Source organism: Phascolarctos cinereus, unplaced genomic scaffold (assembly GCF_003287225.1).
Source record: "Phascolarctos cinereus isolate Bilbo 61053 unplaced genomic scaffold, phaCin_HiC Scaffold_4;HRSCAF=312, whole genome shotgun sequence".
NCBI lineage: Eukaryota > Metazoa > Chordata > Mammalia > Diprotodontia > Phascolarctidae > Phascolarctos > Phascolarctos cinereus.
This window is the reverse complement of record NW_027555847.1, coordinates 248,122,401-248,141,330: the sequence shown is the minus strand read 5'-3', so window position 1 is coordinate 248,141,330 and position 18,930 is coordinate 248,122,401. Positions and strand designations below refer to the sequence as shown.

General features: G+C 43.4%; 1 protein-coding gene across 1 annotated transcript in view; it reads left to right on the top strand.

The window, feature by feature from the left end:
* Positions 1–11,279, top strand: part of MYO15A (myosin XVA) — a 134,415-nt gene extending 123,136 nt beyond the window's left edge. Inside the window, 4 exon segments of the mRNA XM_078151742.1 lie at positions 2,714–2,847; positions 3,461–3,594; positions 4,471–4,611; positions 9,484–11,279. Of these exon segments, the coding sequence (XP_078007868.1) occupies positions 2,714–2,847; positions 3,461–3,594; positions 4,471–4,611; positions 9,484–9,585 (511 nt within the window). The 3' untranslated portion in view covers positions 9,586–11,279.
* Positions 11,280–18,930: the final 7,651 nt, after the last annotated feature.

Sequence of the window (18,930 nt, the reverse complement as noted above, 5' to 3'; positions counted from 1 at the left end):
TGTGCCTGGCACTGTGCTGTAAATACAAGGATAAAAATGAAACAGTCCCTACCCTCAAGGATCTTGTGGCGGGGTAGAGAGTGGGGGATAAAGAAATGTACAGTTATGAGTACACATAAACTATATATAAAATAAATTCAAAATAATTTGGTAGAGGGAATACATTAGCAGCTGGGGGCATCATGAATGGTCTCATCTAGGAGGTGGCATTTGAGCTGAGTTCTGAAGGAAATTAGGGATTCAAAGACATAGGAGAAATGAGGCAATGCATTCCGGGCCTGAGGACAGCTTGTTCAGAGGCACTGGAGATTGACTGTCGTAAGCAACCAAGCAAGCATTGATGGAGAGCCTGTGCTAAGATGCTGGGGTTAAGAAGACAAAAACAAAATCGTCCCTGCCTTCAGGGTGCTTACATTCTAACAAGGCTGACAGCATGCACGTATATGGGTAACCACGGAGGGGAAGACACTAGCATTTGGGGGTGACTCGGAAACACCTTGTGAGTCTTAAAGGATGCAAGTGATTTCAAGAAGCAGAGGTGAGGAGAGAGAATGTATTCAAGGAGTGGAGGACAGCCAGTGGAAAGGTATGGAGACAAGATGGAGCGTCTTGTATGAAGAACAACAAGCAGGCCAGTATGGCTAGGCTATAAAATTCATGAAAAAGAGGGATGTGTAAGACTGGAAAGATGGGGTGGGCCCAGGCTATGAGAGCTTCAAGTATCAGAGGAGTTTATATTTGATCCTAGAGATAATAATGAGCCATTGCCGTTAATTGAGCAGGAGAGTGACATGATTAGACCTATACTTCAGGGGAAAAAAATCACTTTAGCAGCTGCCTGGAGTATGGATTGGATTATGGAGAGACTTAAGGCAGGGAAAATAATTAGTAGCTTATTATAATAATCCAGATGAGAAGTAACAAGGGACTGAAATGGTACTGGCCCTTTGAATAGAGAGAGGGGAATGGTTATAAGAGGGTGAAGGTAGAAATTACAAGATTTGGCAACTGATTGGATATGTTTGATGAGTGAGAGGGGAGAGTGGAGGATGACACCAGAGTTTTGGACCTGGGTGACTAGGAGGATGGTGGTGCCCTTCACAGTAATTGGGAAATTCAAAAGAGAGGTAGTTTGAGGGGAGGAAGGTAATGAGTTCTGTTTTGGACATACTGAGTTTGAGATGCCTGTGCGATATCCAGTTTGAAATGTTCAACAGACTGTTGGTGATTTGGGACTGGGGTTTGGGAGAGAGGCTAGCACTAGATATCTAAACCTGGAAGTTATTTGCATAGAGATGATATTTGAATCCATAGAAGCTGATAAGGTTACTAGGTAAGAGAGTGTAAAAAGTAAAGAGACAAAAGCCCAGTGAAGAGTCCTGGGGAATACCAAGAGTTAGTGAGTATGAGGATGATGATGCTTTAGCAAAGGAAACTGAAAAGCAGAAATCATACAAAAAGAAGCAGAACCCACAGAGAACTGTGACGCAAAAACCCAGAAAGTAGAGACTATGCAGAAGGAGAAGGTGGTCAATATTGTCAAATGATATAGAGAGGTCAAGAAGTTTGAGGCTTGAGAAAAGGTGCTTAGATTTGACAATTAAGAGGTCATGGGTCACTCTGAAGAGAGCAGTTTTGGTTAGGGGATGAGACTGGATTGTAGAGAGTTTAGAAAAGAGAGGAGAGGAAATAAAGACAACGTGTGTATACAACTTTTTCAAGGAGTTCAGCTAAGCAATGGAGAACAGAGGTATAGGATGGTGACCAGCCAGGATGGTTTGCTTTGGTAAAGTGTTGGGTGTTGGGGGGGTTTTAAGGACTTGGGCACATTTATAGACAGCAGAAAAAGAGCAATAAATAGGGAGGGATTGAAGATGAGTGAGAGAAGGTGACAATGAAGACCATCTGCTAGAGAAGACAGGAGGGAAAGGAATCAAGAGTACATGTAGGGAGATGGGTCTTAGTGAAGAGAAGGGCCACTTCATCAGAGACTGGAACAAAAAAGGACATCTTTGGGGATGATGTCAAGGGGCATTGAGACATAGAGAAGGGAAGAAGATGAAGCTCCCAGCAAACGCCCTCAATTTTCCTACAAAAGTACAAATAAGTCCGGGTCCTTAGCTGAAGTGGAAGGGGAGGGAGGAGGAGCACCTTGAGGGGTATGATGGAAGAAGAGAAGGGCCCAATTGGCAGTGTACCCATTCAGTGTGGCTACGTGACTTTCTCTAGCTCCACTCAACAGTAAATAAGTAGGAGCAAAGGAGGTAGATGGCAGGAATAATCCAGGGTTGGGTTTTCTCAAGATGTGAGTGTGGACAAGACAAGGGAGCAAGAGATTTGAGAGTATAGGAAAGTGCAAAGTTGGACTAGTTCTAAAGAGACAAGATTGGGGAAAGGAGGAGAGTATAACCAGAGCAGGGGTGATGGCCTGGGAGAGTACTAGTGGTTAGATAATTGGAGATCATGGTGAGTATGAATAGGTGCAGGAGGACGATGGAATGATAGATTATAATTAGATACAATTTTATTTTTCTCCCATCCTGTGAATCTTGAGATGGAAGAGACAGAGGCTCTGAGTTCACCTTCAGTGATTCTTAAAGGGCAGATCACCATGGTCCCAAGGGTGATGGTCAGTCTTCCACTCACCCTCGCTTCTCACGACCCATGCACTACCCACCATAGCCCTAAATTCCTGTTCTGCTTCTGCCTCTAGCCGTGAAGCCCAGGAGTACATCCCACCCCAGTTCTATCGCACATTGAAGGGGCAGGCCTGGCTGAACCTGGTGGTCCAGCACATGCAACAGATCCAGGCCCTGAGCCCCCATCAGGCCAGGGCCCAGTTCCTTGGTAAGAAAAAGGGGGAGAGTGAGTCCAGGTTTGAATTGTGATACTCCTAAGTGAGCCAAGGATGCAGTCATAGGTTGAGACCTAATCCCAGTCCTAGACTGAGCCCCAGCTCCAATCATAGACTGGGGACCCTAATCTTAGAACCAACACTAATGCCAACCACACACTGAGCCCTTGAGTTACCTACCCATGTCCCAAATGATGAGAGATTGTAGATTAGGTAATATCAGTCAACAAGCATTTCTTGAGTGCCTACTATGTACCAGGCACTAGGTAACACAGTATAGCCTATCTTCACCAATGGAAACACAGCCTAAAGTATACAGGGGTATATCCCAAAGGCTATTAGAGCTTAAAACTACACTAAGACTTATTGGGATCTAGACCTTCCTTTTAATGAACAGGTTCAGGCATTAATATAGTAAAGGATCAGAAAAGACCCATAGTCACAGTCACACATACATGAATCTTACCTCTATGCTGAGATCTACCTTCTGTTTGCAGCTAGTATGTCCTAAGTGGACCCCCTCATATATACTCGTCTTGTCCCTCCTCCCTGGATGCTGGTGATCATGGACATGGCTCTCTCATCTCTCTCTCCATATCTCCACAGGGCTCCTCAGTGCCTATCCCATGTTTGGCTCCTCCTTCTTCTTCATCCAGAGTTGCAGCAACAACACCGTGCTCACGCCCTGCATCCTGGCTGTCAACCAGAATGGCCTCAACTTCCTCAACAAGGAGACCCATGTGAGCCTCAAGCCACAGAGGGGTGGGGGAGCGAGGTGGCTCCCAAATGGTTTACTGGTTCCTGACCCTTAAGCAGTTGAGGTAGAGGGATTAGGATTAGGTTAAACTGCTTCTGTCAGAAATTATGAAATACTATTCCTAAATTATTAGTCATTTATTAGTAAATTAATTTACTAATTAATTACTAATTGCTAAGTAATTTACTAAATAAATTTGTAAGTTATTAAATAATACTCTCATATCTGTAGAGTACTTTGTTATTTCCAAAGCATTTCCCCATCCATCATTTCATGGAACACAATGTGGCAGACATACCTTATGATTCTACTTTAGGCAGAGAAGACCAACGCTCAGTCCTAAGAAGAACAATCTTTTTATTCCTTCCTAATTAATTGCCTATTTAGAACAGTGGCTGTTCTAAATCTTCTCTTCTCCCCTCAAATCTCTCATGGTACTTCCCCCACCTTATACTCTCAGCTAAGGACCTGGACTTAATTGTATCTTAGCAAGAAAACTGAGGCCATTTGCTGCGGGCTTCCTCTTCTTCCCTACATCTCAAAAGCCCTTTACATCATTCCCAACTATATCCTCATTTACTCCAGCCTCTGACGAAGAAGTGGCCCTTGTGATGATTCATGCTGCTTTCCTTTTATAATGTTTATAGGTTCTCTGAAGAGGCCCCTTACATGAATCTATCTGCATTTTACAGGGAAAGATCCTGGACACAGTGGCATCCAGCCAAAAAGCATTCCACCTTTCAAAGTTGCCAAGGTTACCGGGTTGTCAAGGGCTTGTTCTTCCTGCCACATCGCCTTAGGCCAACCTAGGAGATGGTGACAATCCCTATTCCTAACCCTCTCCCCTTCTACACCCTAGGAGCTGACAGTGAAATTTCCTCTGAAGGAAATTCAATCCACACGCACCCAGAGACCCACTGCTGGCTCCAGCTATCCCTACGTGGAGATCACACTGGGGAACTTGACTGTACAACGAATCATGCAGCTGCAGCTCGAGCAGGTACGAGGCTCAGAGAGGCTGCCAGAGGAGGGGGCAGGGAACTGCATCGTGGCAGGAGTCCTCTGCTTTGTGCGGTACAGTACTGAGAGGCAGACAAGGAAAGTATTATGGTTCTCATTTGATAATCAGGTTGGGGACATCAGGACATTGAGTATCTGAGGTTTAGTGACTTGTCTTCTGGCAAGGTCACAAAGATAACAGTTGCAGAATCTCAGAGCTGGGAGGGACTTTCCACCTGGTCCAACCAATATTTGAACAAGAATAGCACTTATAGGGGCAGCTAGGTGGCACAATGGATAGAGCACCAGCCCTGGAGTCAGGAGGACCTGAGTTCAAATCCGGCCCCAGACACTTAACAGTTACTAGCTGTGTGACCCTGGGCAAGTCACTCAACCCCAACTGGCTCATCAAAACAAACAAACAAAAAGAACAGCTCTTGCAACGATGCTGACAAATGTTCACCCAGCCTCTGTTTGAGGGCCTCCTTTGAGTGGGAAACCTGCCACCTAAGGAGCCAGGCCATTTCACTTTGGGGCCACTTTAATAGTGAAGAATTTTTTTTTTCCACAGGGAGTTGGAATGGGCTTCTAAATTTGTTCTCTGGGGCCAAACAGAATAATATGACTAGTCACTTCATTGCACGGCAAACTTGCAGTCAGCTATTGTATAGCCCTAAAGCATGGCATGCCCAATAGGGTAAAATTTTTAGTCTGAGATCTGTTTCAACTTTTTAAACATTATTTTGAAAAAATATATTTTGATGACTATATTTCAATAGAATTTATTTCCTTTGTATTCCTTTGTATTTTATTCTATGCTTTTAAAAACATGATTCTGAAAAGGGCTCCCTAGGTTTTACCAGATTGCCAGAGGGGTCTATGACACAAAAACAGCTTAAATACCCTTGTGAAGTTCTTTCAACCAGTCTTCCCACGATACGGTCTGGAGGGCCTTCCCATCCTGATTGCCTTCCCCCATTCACATTCTGGCTTATCAGTGTCCTTAATAAAATGTGGTACCCTGTAGAGAATGTCCCACCTGTAGTCTGACCAGTAACAGAGCTGGCATCCCAAGCCAGATCCTCTGATTCCAAAACCAGCCTCCTTTCCACTACATTGTAGTACCTGTCTCTCAATCATTCTGCCTTTTGGAAAGGGCCCAGAGAGTTCCCAGGAAGGAAATTCCATAGCAAGAAAGGAAGTTCTACTAATGATAAGAAAGTCCTCCTCTTCTATCGAAGTGTGTCATTGTCACTGTCATGTTAAGAGTATGCTAAATCCCCGTGTAACAACCTTTCAAATATCAGCTAAGGTAGCTGTCATATACTGCACCTCATACCTATGCTCTACAGTTTTTTGGTGCTCTTTCCAAAATGTAGCACGTGAAACTCAACTCACTACTCCAGGTACCACGTAACCAGGGCAAAATACGTTGGACTCTCACTTCCCTAGTCCTTCCTAGACACTACATTTCTCTTAATACAACCTAAGACTTCATTAACTTTTGTTTAGTTGGAGGGGAGGGGAAAGGGATGGGCACGTCACACTACTATTGAGTTCAGACAGCTAAAACCTCAAAACCTTTCTTCAGAAGAACTGGTGTCTAGCTACATTTGTCCTATCTTATAAAATTGACCTTTTTTAAACACGTGTAAAAAGGAAGCATATTCCCCTCCACTCAATCATTCTCTAGCTGTTGCTGTTATCTCTTTGAATCACTGTTGTCTTTCTTGCTTCATTTTATTTTTGTTTTTGTTGATTCTCATCTCTATTTTTGACATTCTACTTGCCAGAAAAGGAGAAAGTTTATCACCCTTATCCATCTCCCTCCCTCCTCTTGCTTATCAACGAATATACTCCTTTTAAACCAAAGCACTAATTACCCCATCTCCCCTTAGTGCTTCTGTGCCTCAAGGCGCAGGGAAGCTGGGAGGCAGAGAAGCAGCAAGTTTATAGAGAGGAGATAGCTAAACCCAGGCTGCTGATGCCATAAATCCCCACTATGGAGGCAGGGAACATTTGACCTGTGCAATGAGGAATTCTAGTCTAGACACTGATTGAGTTGGACATGGGGTTCATTGTTGCAGAGGAAGGGTACGTATCTCACTTATAGAAGGACTTAAGCAGACTCCAGAGCAGAATGTAAATAGATTTGGGATTATGTACAATTTTTCATTACCTGTATCCCTTTCTTTCCCCACACTAGCACTAAGAATGTGAGGGCAAGGGACAGCTAGGTGGCACAGCGGATAGAGCACTGAGCTTGGAATCAGGAAGACTCATCTGTTCAAATCCAGCTTCAGACATTTACCAGCTGTGCGACCCTGGGCAAGTCACTTAACCCTGTGTGCCTCAGTTCCTCATCTGTAAAATGAGACGGAGAAGAAAATGGCAAACCACTCCAGTATCATTGCCAAGAAAACCCCAAATGGGGTCATGAAGAGTCAGATATGACTGAACAACAGCAACAATGCCAGTTGCATAACAAATTGGGAGCAGGCCTCCTCAGCTTGGCACTGAACCCCAGATATGGGGGAAGATAGATTTTTATGTATTAAGAGAAAACAATTAACAGGATATAAAACAGGATACAAGATTAGGTAATCTGATTTCTGATTGGAGGGGAGATTAGGGCTTTTCTGAGTTGGGAAGGGGAAAATGAGCAGGTGCAATTCCCTAAAATCAGAAAAAGAGGTGTCCCACTCCCCTCCCCAAGTGTCTGTATTCAATCAAAGGAACAAGGAAACAATAACTGATTGATCAGTATGGGGCCAGTTTTCATATAAGATACATAGGTTGCTTGAAATGTATAATTACGCGAAAACTTTTTGCATCAACCTTTGGATCTAACTGGGTTTCCGGGCAGCACAACCTAGGTCCCTAGTTAAGGATCTCTAAGCAACAGGTAGAGGCGGTCCAGCATGCCAGCCACACAGGGCAAGGTTCAAACAATGCAATCAGGTTTTCTCATAATTCAATAAATTTTCTCACAAGACAGAAATTAGACTACACCCATAACTGAATAGAAAGGGAACTGAGCTAGCTCACAATTCCCTCAGCCATTATGCCTCGATCTGCCCTCTGAGGCCAAACTTTTCCATATGACAGTCCTCCAAATACTTGAAGATTGTCATCATGTCCCATTATGTTGTCATGACGCAATTAAAAGGTAAAGTGGACAGAATGCCAGTACTGGATTATCGAAGACCTGAGTTCAAATATGACAGATATCCAGATCATTACCAGTTGTGTGACCCTAGGCAGTCACTTAACCTCTGACTTGCCTCAGTTTTCCTATCTGTAGAATGGGGGTAATAATTGTACTTACCTCCCAAGGTTATTGTATAGATTGAGTTAGGTAATATTTGTAAAGGGCTTTGAACACCCTAGGGCAGCTAAGCTAAGACTCATCTTCCTGAGTTCAAATCCGGCCTCAGACACTTACTACCTGTGTGACCTGAGCACATCACTTAACCCTGTTTGCCTCAGTTTCCTCATCTATAAAATGAGTCAGAGAAGGAAATGGCAAACTATTCTAGTGTCTTTGCCAAGAAAACCCCAAATGGGGTCACAAAGAGTTGGGAACAACTAAAATAACAACTGAACAACAACAATTGCACATCCTAAAGTACTATATAAATGCTCAATATTATAATCATGATTATTATTTCATTACCCTCCCCCCACACTCTCAAGCCTTGAATACCCCATTACTGGAAGTCTTCAAATGGAGGTTTGGGTGACCATTTGTAGGGAATGTTGTAAAGAGGATTTCTGTTCACATATGGTTTAGACGACATGATATCAAGATCCTTTTTAATTTGGGGATTCTGGGATTTTAACATGTCTGGTACACCTACAAACAGACTTTTCTGGATTGTTCTCTGTTATTCACAATCTTTTTCTTCATGGATTTCTCTAATTTCCTTCTAATCTGAGGATTCTGTGGAGCAATGATTTTAATGTCTTGATTTCTTGTGGATTCAGCCAATGGAATTACCTGGGGTTCTCTTGGGCAAGTGTCCAGGTCCCAGGACTAGAAAACCATACCAAACAGAAGGGATTTAGAACTGGAGCTGTTTGCTCTGATGTCTGCCTTTCTTTCTAGGTGCTGAATTTCTCAGTCTTGCCCAAAGGGGCAAGCTGCCTCAGACCAGACCCTACTCCTGTTGAAATCCCAACATGAATTTTCATAGAAATCATGGAATGCTAGGATTTAGAACTGGAGGAGGTCATCTGGCCCAACTCCCTTATTTTAGAGATGAGAAAGTTGAGGGCCAGAGAGGGCAAGTCCCTGACCAAAGGTCACATTGTGAACCAGTGGCAAAGCAGGAACTTGGACCCAATGCCCAGTAAAGTCTAGATCGCCTTCTGTCATATTACACAGCTACTCTTCTCTGAATCCATGCATAGTGAAAGGAAGAGGGGAAGGACCTGTGATTTCATTCCTTAGGTGAGGAAATTCCCTTCACCAATTTGCGTCAGCATCTTAAAGAGCTGCCTAAGAACACCAAGAGATTAACTAACTTGGCAAGTCACATGAAGCCAGTATGTGTCAGAGCCAGGTCTTCCTGGCTTTGGGTTCAGTGCCAATAATAACTACAATATGTAGTTATTATATTGTGCATTATTATGCACATGTGCATAGCATACATCTATACATATCTATACACATGCATGAATATATACATATACATGTGTGTACATATACATGTGCACATATACATATACAGAGAGAGAGAGAGAGAGAGTGTTCTATCGCCGCCTTGTCCTCTATGAAGATCTCTAAGGCAGCTGTGAGAGGATTCAGGGAGAGAGAGCTTACAAGTGAAGATGGGCAGCACTTGAAACGTTTTCCCTTCTGTCTCCACAGGGCCTGGAGCTGTGCCGGGTTGTGGCTGCACATGTGGAGAGCCTACTATGTGCCCGAGAGAAACGGTTCACACTGCCTCCTAGTGAGATCACCCTGCTCTGATTTGTTTCGACATCTACTTCTTTCCTTGGCCGCTGAAGCTGCCCACCCAGCTCTACCCAGAACCTATGGAAGACCCTGGACAGGCCAAGGAGTGACTTCACATTGACTTGGCAGATCTACAGTGGAGTGCCCCAGAGATCTGTGTCTGGCCTCGGGTTGCTTACCATTTTTAACCAGTGATGTGGACAAAGGCCTTCAAGGGATGCTCATTGGATTTCAGAATTTTCAGATTTCACCCAATTAAGTGAATGAGTTAACATAATGGATGATAATGTCAGGATCCAAAAAGATCTGGAAGACATTGGACTAAATCTAAGGCAATGAAATCCAATAGGAATAAATGAGAAGTCTAACACTTGGGATCAAAAAATCAATTTCACAAATAGAGTATAGGGGAAGCACATTAGCCAGTATTTGTTCTGAAAAAGAGTTAAGCAGACTATAAGCTCCACATGAGTTAGTAGTATGTTATAATAGCCAAAAAATGCTAATGCAATCTGGGGCAACATTAAGAGAGGTATGGCTTCCAGGAAAAAAATTAATAAAAGGAAGTGATAATCTCACTGTCCTCTGCTACGGTCAGACCACAGCTTGTTATATTGTGTTCAGTTCTGAGAATCACTGTTTAGGGAAAACTTGGATAAAGCTAGAGAGAGTCCAGAGGAGAACAACTAGGCTAGTGAAGGGCTTTGAGTCCATGTCATAAGGAACCAAGGATGTTTGCCTGGGGGAGCTAAGACTGAGGGGAGACATTGTAAGAGTATTTGGAGGGCTTATCATGTGAAAGACAGATTAGGTTTGTTCTATTTGGCCCCAAAAGGCATTACCAGCAGCAATGGCTGGAAAGTGTTAAAGGGGAACATTTAGGCTTGGTGTCAGAGAAAACCTTCTAACAAGTAGAGCATAGAATGAGTTACATTGAAAAGAGGTAGGCTTCTCCTCGTTGGAGGTCTTCAATCAGAGAATGTATAACCATTTGTTGGGTTTATTACAGTAGGGATACCTTTTCAGATATGGGTTAGATTAAATGTCCCCCTGAGGCCCCTTCTTACTCTGAACTTCTAGAAGTTCAACCCTATGCTTCTGCAACTCTTCCCAGACTATTCAGGTAGACTGGGTCTTCCAAGAGAGTCTTCAACAAACCCTGGCTGTAAATGATCAGAGTCTGTGGTCCCTCTCAAGACTCAGAGAAAACCACTTTTGTTAAGAGACTGGAATAGGAGTGTGACAGTCATGTTAGATTCTGAGTTAGACTCAAGAAACGAGCACTGTGTTGTATTAGGGTAGATATCTTATGGTTTATTTTGAAGAACCATGATACTCCTATACGGCCATCCCTTCAAGGGTCAGTGCCAGATCATGACACCCTCCCTGAAGGCTCTTCTGAGCTATGGAAGGCTTTAGAATAGAGAAAAGTTAAAGGAACAGGAAATCTGCATCTGCATGAGGAGAGGCTAGAGGAGACTACAAAAACTAATGGAACCGTATTATCATGGGAAGACATCAATCAACAAGCATTTGTAAAGCACCAAAAGGAGAAGGAAGAATTTCTTGACAGTTTCCATTTAATCCTGAAAATGGCAGACTGCCTACTAAAGATGAGATTGATATCCAGTTCTGTGCTGGCTCAAACCCACTTTTTTTAGGAAGCCTTCCCTCCAATATTTATCAATAAATGAATGTCTTTGCCCAGCCCAGGAGGAAAGCAGACCCTGTCAATATCGCTGTCTGCTCTCTAGCCACAAATCTGAGCTCTTCCCAGCCAAAGAGCAAAGCTAGTGTAGAGACAAGAGGATGACTCAGATGGTTTTAGAAGGGTCTGTGTGGCTCTCGGCCTAGGATTAAGCAGGGGGGAGAGAACAGGAGATTAACCCATGGCCTGGATGGCTTCTTTTTCATTCACCTTTAAGTAGTTAGGTGAAGAAAAGGTTAAGCAATTAACATAGGAAACTGGGGAGCACAGTGATGAGCCTGGGTAGATGGGTTCCATTCTTTGATCCTGAAGCAATTTTTCTGAACCCAGACTGGGCAGAGGCCAAGAGTTAGTGGCCTTCTGGGCAATAGCAGAAGTCTGTGCAGGAAGGTCCCTGCTACCTCCCCAGCTTTGTGCTTTTTTTTTTTTTTGCACTCATCTTGCTATCCTATCTTTCACCTCCCACACTTCAGTGATCTTTATTTCTCTTTGTAATATTTGTGTGAAATAAACAGCAAGTTAGGGCATTAAGACCCCTCAGGAACTGAGGGCAGGGCTGGACCCTGGCAAAATTGAGAAGATGGTGCTGTTTGTGTATCAGGCTGCAGACCCCACCCGATATTCTCTCAGTCCCACCCACCCTTCCCAGCATCCCCTGCTCCAGATCTTTTCCTTGCTTCTCCATCCCCAGAAACCCTCCAATCAAGACTGAAACTAGTTAGCCTGTTCCCCATCCCCGGGGGAGATTTGCATTTTAACTAGGACCTCCAATGCCTTGAATTTCAGAGAGATGAGAGTATAGACAGAGCGGATTCCTGTGCTCTGAGGAGACTCCCCCTAGGAGGGAAGGAAGGTGGTAAAAAAGGAAGAAGAAGGGAGGGGCATGGTAAGGGGGCCCTGGCAACAGGGTGCGCTGGTTTCCAGGGGAGCTCTGGGTGAGTCAGCTGCTGGCAGCCAGAAGCTTCCCAGCTACCTCTCCTCTTCCTGGTAAAGTCATCAGCCAGTGCAAGGAAGAAAACACCTAAGCATCTTATGAACAGAATTATGAAAACCTTTTCCTACACAAAGCCAGAATACAGCAGAAGCGGAATAGCAAACTACTCCTGGCTACAGCATTCATCACAGCCCTCTCTACCTTGGGCTATTCTTCAACCCCCATCCTTTTGCCCTATTTTCAAAGCCCCAGGCCCTATAGATTCCATCACCACTCTTGTTTCCTACATCCTCAGTCATAAAGGTGTAGAGACCCACAGACACTGGCTAGAAGCTTCATTTCTCAAGCCTAAGGACCTCTGCTTTCTCCTTCCTTCCCTCTGGTCTGATTCTTTACCTTGAATTCTAAGCAGTGGTCCCCAGCTTTGGCTAGCTCCATCTCTAGGTTTCATTATCTTGTCTCACCCCAATTCCCTACCCCCAGTCCAGGGTAGCTTTATCTCAAAATCACATTCCCCAGTTCCTAAAATGAAGGGTAGAGGTGACCAACATGATACAATCTTTCCCCAACCTGATATTTCTCCATCACTCCTTCCTTTTTCATTATTAAAGCATTGTTTCTAAAAGCCTTCTATTAAAATTACAGATGTCACTTAAAAAGGTCACAGATGAGTCTAGGGAAGGGGAAATAGGGCACAGAGCAGATGCCAAAACCAAATTTGGTCCACGAGCTGGTCTTTGGGAGTCATGCAAACAGTCTCAAAATGAGTGAATTATTAAGCCCTCACAATGTACCAGGCACTGTGCTAAGTGCTGGGGCTATAAGTACAAGCCAGCAGGGCAGCCCCCACCCTCAAGGAGCTTCCAATTCACATAGACAAAGACCACACATATAGGGGAGTGGTAGCCAGGGAGGAGTCATGGGAAGCAGTTGCACCCTCCCCAACTCAGCTCTATCTCTGCTGTGTGACTGGACTTTGAAGAGGAGGGTAGGGCATCTCCCTCCCACCAACCACTTCATCCAGGCCACTCTCTAACCCCTCAGCCCTTTTGTTTTCTCCAGGAGCTCCACAGCTAGAAACTCCTGCAGAATTAGAGCAAGTAAACCCAGAACAACAAATGAGCAAAGTTTACATCTCAGTCATATCTCCTTCCTTTCCCTCTATCTCCCCATCCCCCTCCCCCCACCTACCCAGCTGACTTCGAATTTCATCTGAACCTAGGCTGAGAGCAGAGAGGAAGGACCCCTGGAGGAATCCCACAGCTGCTGGGCACTTCCTACGCCTCCTCACAATGGGTCCCTTAGATTTTGGTCAATGTGGCCAGTTCACAGCTGAAATATTTATTTGGAAAAAGGGCCAGCCAAGCTAGGGTAAATGTTCTGTTTTCATCCCATGATAGCATCTGGATCTAGAGATCTGCTGAACAGGGGAATAATTTCTATATTTAGGAACCTGTTGTCCCCCAAAATGACTGTGTTGTAAAAAGATAAAAGACATTAAAAAAATTTTTAAGACTACCCCTTGTACTCACAGCTAGACCTGAGATTTTAATTCTCCCTCCCCTTGGATCAAAAACTGAATCTGGGATTTTAATCCTCCCTCCACTCAATGAGGCTGGAGCTATCATCAGACAGGGAAGAAACTGTACCCACCCACTCAGCCTATGCTAAATTCAGAGACAGCCAAGGAACCTGTCATGTTATGCCTTCATTCCCTTGGAAACCAGTACTGCCCCACCCTGAGCTTCAGGGCCCTGTGCCCAGAAACCCAAAGCAAATTCCAGGAGACTTCCAGCAAATCTGGAGCAATACACCCACGCTGCCTGCCGGATGCTGAGGGTGCATAACAGACCACTTCTGCCTTAGGAACCTCCATGCCCTGGTATCAGCATAAGTAATTTCTAAGATGACCCAACAGTATATCACTGGCATCATCCTGAAAGCTACTCATTCATTCATTCATTCATTCATTTGTTCAGTCAATAAATCTTTACTGAACTCTATACTATACATACGAGGTCCGAGGCTCCCATTATCCCTTTATAGACTGAGGGTTTCTCATCTAGTGAGCCAGGGAGAAGTTTCCCCTTGAGTCTATATTAATACAGAGGTAATATGTTCATCCCTGTGCTAGGCTCCATCAGGGAATTATAGACATTTTTTAAAATTGAGATATAATAATCAATCAATATGCAAGTATTAAGTGTTCACTTTGTGACAGACACTGTGCTAAATGCTGAGCATACAAAGGTATTTTAAATCCTAATGGAGGAGACAACATTTATGTATATGAGTGTAACCACACACAGAACCACTGCAGGGCCCAAAGAAAAGCTCTAGGCTACTTCTTCTTCTCTCTCCCACAAAAAGGCCCCTAGCTCGTAGATGCAGACCAGGTTCAGTCATAGTGGAGTTGGACTCAAAAAAGAGGGATTACATGCTTTCTCCCTACTTTCTGGCTCTTTACATCCCCACCCCAGATTCTGTCCAGAGAGAATCATTTAAAGCTTAAGTCTAGCTCATGGTCTGTGATCTTCCCCAAAGGGAGTAGAGAACAATACTCAACGTATTATGTAAATCAGATATAGGACTGTTATTTATTTCCTCCACTTAAAAACAATACTTTACACACAGAAGACTAACAAGTGAGCATTGGCAAAGATTTAAACAAACATCAGTAACTTGTAACTACTATTAGACTCCCCCAAGAGGTTGAAACATCAAAACCTGAAGCATTTTGTAAGACTGGTGAACGATCATTTCACCTTTCACCCTAGTTCTGTACTATTTCCCTCAAGGCCCATGTCTGCTGACAATCCAGGCCAGAGGTTGAGCTCCTTACCGTGTTGGTGGTTATTTTGTCTTCTAAGAAGCATTGTAGTAGCACATATGGGTGCACATTAGGTACACACACACACAGACACACACACATATACCCATGTATGTATATTATGTGTATATACATACATATACACATTAGAGGGAGCATCTCCTACAGTGCAGACCTCTGAGGCACAAGGAGCTTCTAATCTCTTGAACTCACAAGATTATCTTCAAGGATAGCCCATCTCAGGATAGCCACTGAATCATCTATGCTCAGTGGAAAAAATACAAAGCAGAAGTAGCAGCTAGGGTTTTGCGATCCAGTCTCAAGCTCAGCTAGGATACCTGTAGCTCAGAACTCCTGGGCTCAAGCCTCAGCCTCCCCTATCAGAGGGATTACAGGTTGCCTCACCATGCCCCATTAGGGTCAACTTCCCTGAGATCTACTGAATGGAGAGCTCTTATTAGCTCAGTGGTCCACCCGCTCTGATGCAGACATCTACCTCTGGTGCCTCCTCAGGGATTCTGCATCATGCCAAAGACCAAGTACTTCCACACGTAACGTTTGAGATACCTATGTGACAGTGAGTTTGGAATATCCTATCAATAGCTGATGATTCAGGACTGGGTCTCAGAAGAGAGACCGAGGCTGGATTTAAAGCTCTTTGGATGTCTATGTCAGAGTCACTTACCTAGAGGTGATAACTGACAAAATGAGATGTGATGAAACTGCCAAAAGAATATATAAGGGAAAAAAGGGCCTAAGACAGAATCTTGGAGGTGCATCAGTAAGTTAGGGATTGTGACATGGATGATGAATCAGCAAAATAAGCCTGTGGGGGGAGTAGCTGAATAGAAAGAAAGAGAATCAGAAGAGAGTAATTTTTCAAAAATCCAGAAAGGAGAGTATATTCAGGAGGAGAAGGTAATTAACAGTGTTAAATGCTGCAGAGAAGTCAAGGAGGATGAGGATTCAGAAGAGGAAGGAAGGAAAAAGGCATTTATTAAGTGCCTACTATGTTCTAGGCACTGTGCTAAGTGCTTTACAAACATTATCTTATTTGATCCTCACAACAACCCTGGGAGATAGGTGCTATTATTATCTTCATTTTACAAATGGAGAAACTTAGGCAATCAGCCGCTAAGTGATTTAAGTGTCTGAGGCAGGATCTGAACTGGGGCTTCATTAGATAAGGAAAGATTGGAGATTAGAGAAGGAAAGGAGATGATGGTAGAGGCAGTCTGCTGGAGAAAACAAGGAGAGGATCAAGGGGAGGCATAGAAGGGTTTGCCTTTGTGAGGATAAGGGTTACAAGAATAAAGAAAAGAAAGAAATGGTAGGGGGTGATATTAAGGAATTTTGACATGAAGAGAAGAGGAAAGTATTAGGGCAGCCCACTGAGCACTTAAGTGGAAGGGACCTTAGATAACACCTAGTTCACACTCCTTATTTTACAGATAAGGAAAGAGAGGTCCAGAAAAGTGAGAGACTTTCCCAAGGTCACACAGTCAGTCAGTGGCAGAGCCATGATTTGATTTCTGGTCTCTCAATTCCCGGGTCATGGCTCTTTCTACCACACCAGGCTACCTCCCTAGGCTAACTCATTTTCTGCCATCTCCAGTTTTAAGGCTAATGGCTTAGCTCCCCAAAGGCTACCCTAGGAATAGGGCAGCAGCTAAATTTAATGCAGGGCCCTGGTGCCTGCTCCATTTTTCCACCCGCACCTGCTCCTGACACTTCCTTACAAATGTGCTGTTGGTGGGGGAGGGGGAAGACTGTGGGTCTCTATCCCTGAGATGTATTGGCTCTCTCCACTGTTTTGCTAACCTTATAGCAGGTCCTGGAATAAGAACATGACCTCTGTCCAAGACTAGCTTATCTCAGGGTCTCTCTTTGCTGTCACCACCAAGGGCAAAAAGCAATACTATTTCACCATCAAAGATAATAATAATAATAATGACAAAATAATGATAGTATTCATAATGGATAATAATGATAGCTAACATTTACATAGTGCTTTAAGGTTTGCAAAACACTTCACCAATATTATCTCATTTTCCACATTCCATGAGTCCCTCTGTTTCCCCTACTTTCTGACCTTTCTAAGCAGTACCAGAACAGAACCCAGCACATATTAATTACTTAATAAAGTAATACCTCTCCAAAAGAAAGACTTCCTTGGGGTTTAGAAATTTGAGGCAATCACTCCAGGTGTTGGCATTCTGGAGGAGCCCTGTGTTGTTGCAAAAACAGACAGTCTAAAGGGATGCAGCCAATGGGAAGGAGTTCCTTTAGCTGGTGTTAAAAGGCTCTGAATAAATACAGTACAACGTAATGAAATAAGATAAAGTGGTTTCATCACCTTGGAGGTGGGTAATTTGGAGCAGGGGAAAGAGTACTAGCTCTGGGGGCCAGAGGACCCCCAATTCAAATCCTACCTTTGCCCCTTACCACCTCTATGACCTTGGGTAGTCAGTCAACAATCATTTATTAAGCTCCAGAAACTGGGAATAAAATTTTGTAGAATGAAACCATTCCTACTCTCAAGGAGCTTACATTCTAAAAGGGTAGACCACAAATACATATCTAAAAATACACAAAATAAAGTGAACAAATACAAAAGATGGCAAGATGGTTTGGGGGAGGGGCACTAGCAGTCAGGGAGATCAGGAAAGACCATACCAGAGAATTGGCAATACACAACCCCTGACTCTAAAGGCAATATAGTCTGTTTGGGGAGCTAAGATAAATATAAAACTAAAGAATAGATGAAGTGTCATAGTACGTGAACAATTAGTGTTATTGAAGGTAAAAGGAGGTAGGTTGCACTGTAATCAGACTTCTTATTGTACCATCCTCCACCTTGGCTATGACTTTACCCAGCAAACCTAATTTGGACTTAGTTTCCTAACTCCCTGATGCACTTTAATTTTTTTTCTGTTTCTCTCTTTATTCTGTTTGATCAGTTGATTTTTCTCTCTTTGATTTTTTTTATTTTTAAGATTCATATTTCAAAATTTTGAGTTCCAAATTCTCTACCTCATTCCTAACCCTCCCTCACACACTGAGAAGGCAAGCAATATATCATTTATATATATGAAGTCATACAAAATATTTTTCCATATTAGCCATGTTGGGGGGAAAAAGCAAAAAAATTAAAGTGAAAAAATATGCTTCAATCTGTACACAGAGTTCATCAGTTCTCTCTCTCTCTGGAGGTGGATGGCATTTTCCATCATGGGTCCTTTGGAATTGTTTTGAATGGTCGTCTTGTAGCTAAATCTTTCACAGCTGGTCACCCTTACAGTATTGCTGTGACTATGTTCAATGTTCTCTTCTTTCTGCCCACTTCACTTGGTTGCACTTCTCACGTAATATTACAATGACCTATATTTGTGTTTTATCTCCCTATTAGACCTGAAGCTCTTTGAGGAAAAAAGCTGTAACACCCACAGTGCTCTGTACACAGCAGGCATTTAGTATAAATTGTTAAGTCAGAGAAATTGTGTTTACAGGTTTAAGTAGAGGAGGATCTTGAAAGACAGGTAGGATTCAGATAGGTGATGCACCAGGGTTCAAATCTCATCTTCAAGGCTTGCAAACCTCCAAGTGCTATACAAATGTGTTATTTTTCTCTTCCTGTAGTACTGCCTGTCAGGGCCCAGCACAGTGACGCATCCAACAGGCTGCAGACTATACTTTTATCAATTAGGTGTGTTTGAAATAAGGAGGCCTAAGGTCACTGTGGGTCTGCAGCATTGGGGTTCAGAGGACGACTGAAGTCACAAGGCAACTAACTAGAAGCTTGAACTAGACTTCCAATATCCACTTTGCAGGATGTTATGAGAAAGCTAAATTAGTATGCAAAAATATAAGCTATTAGATGAGATAGAA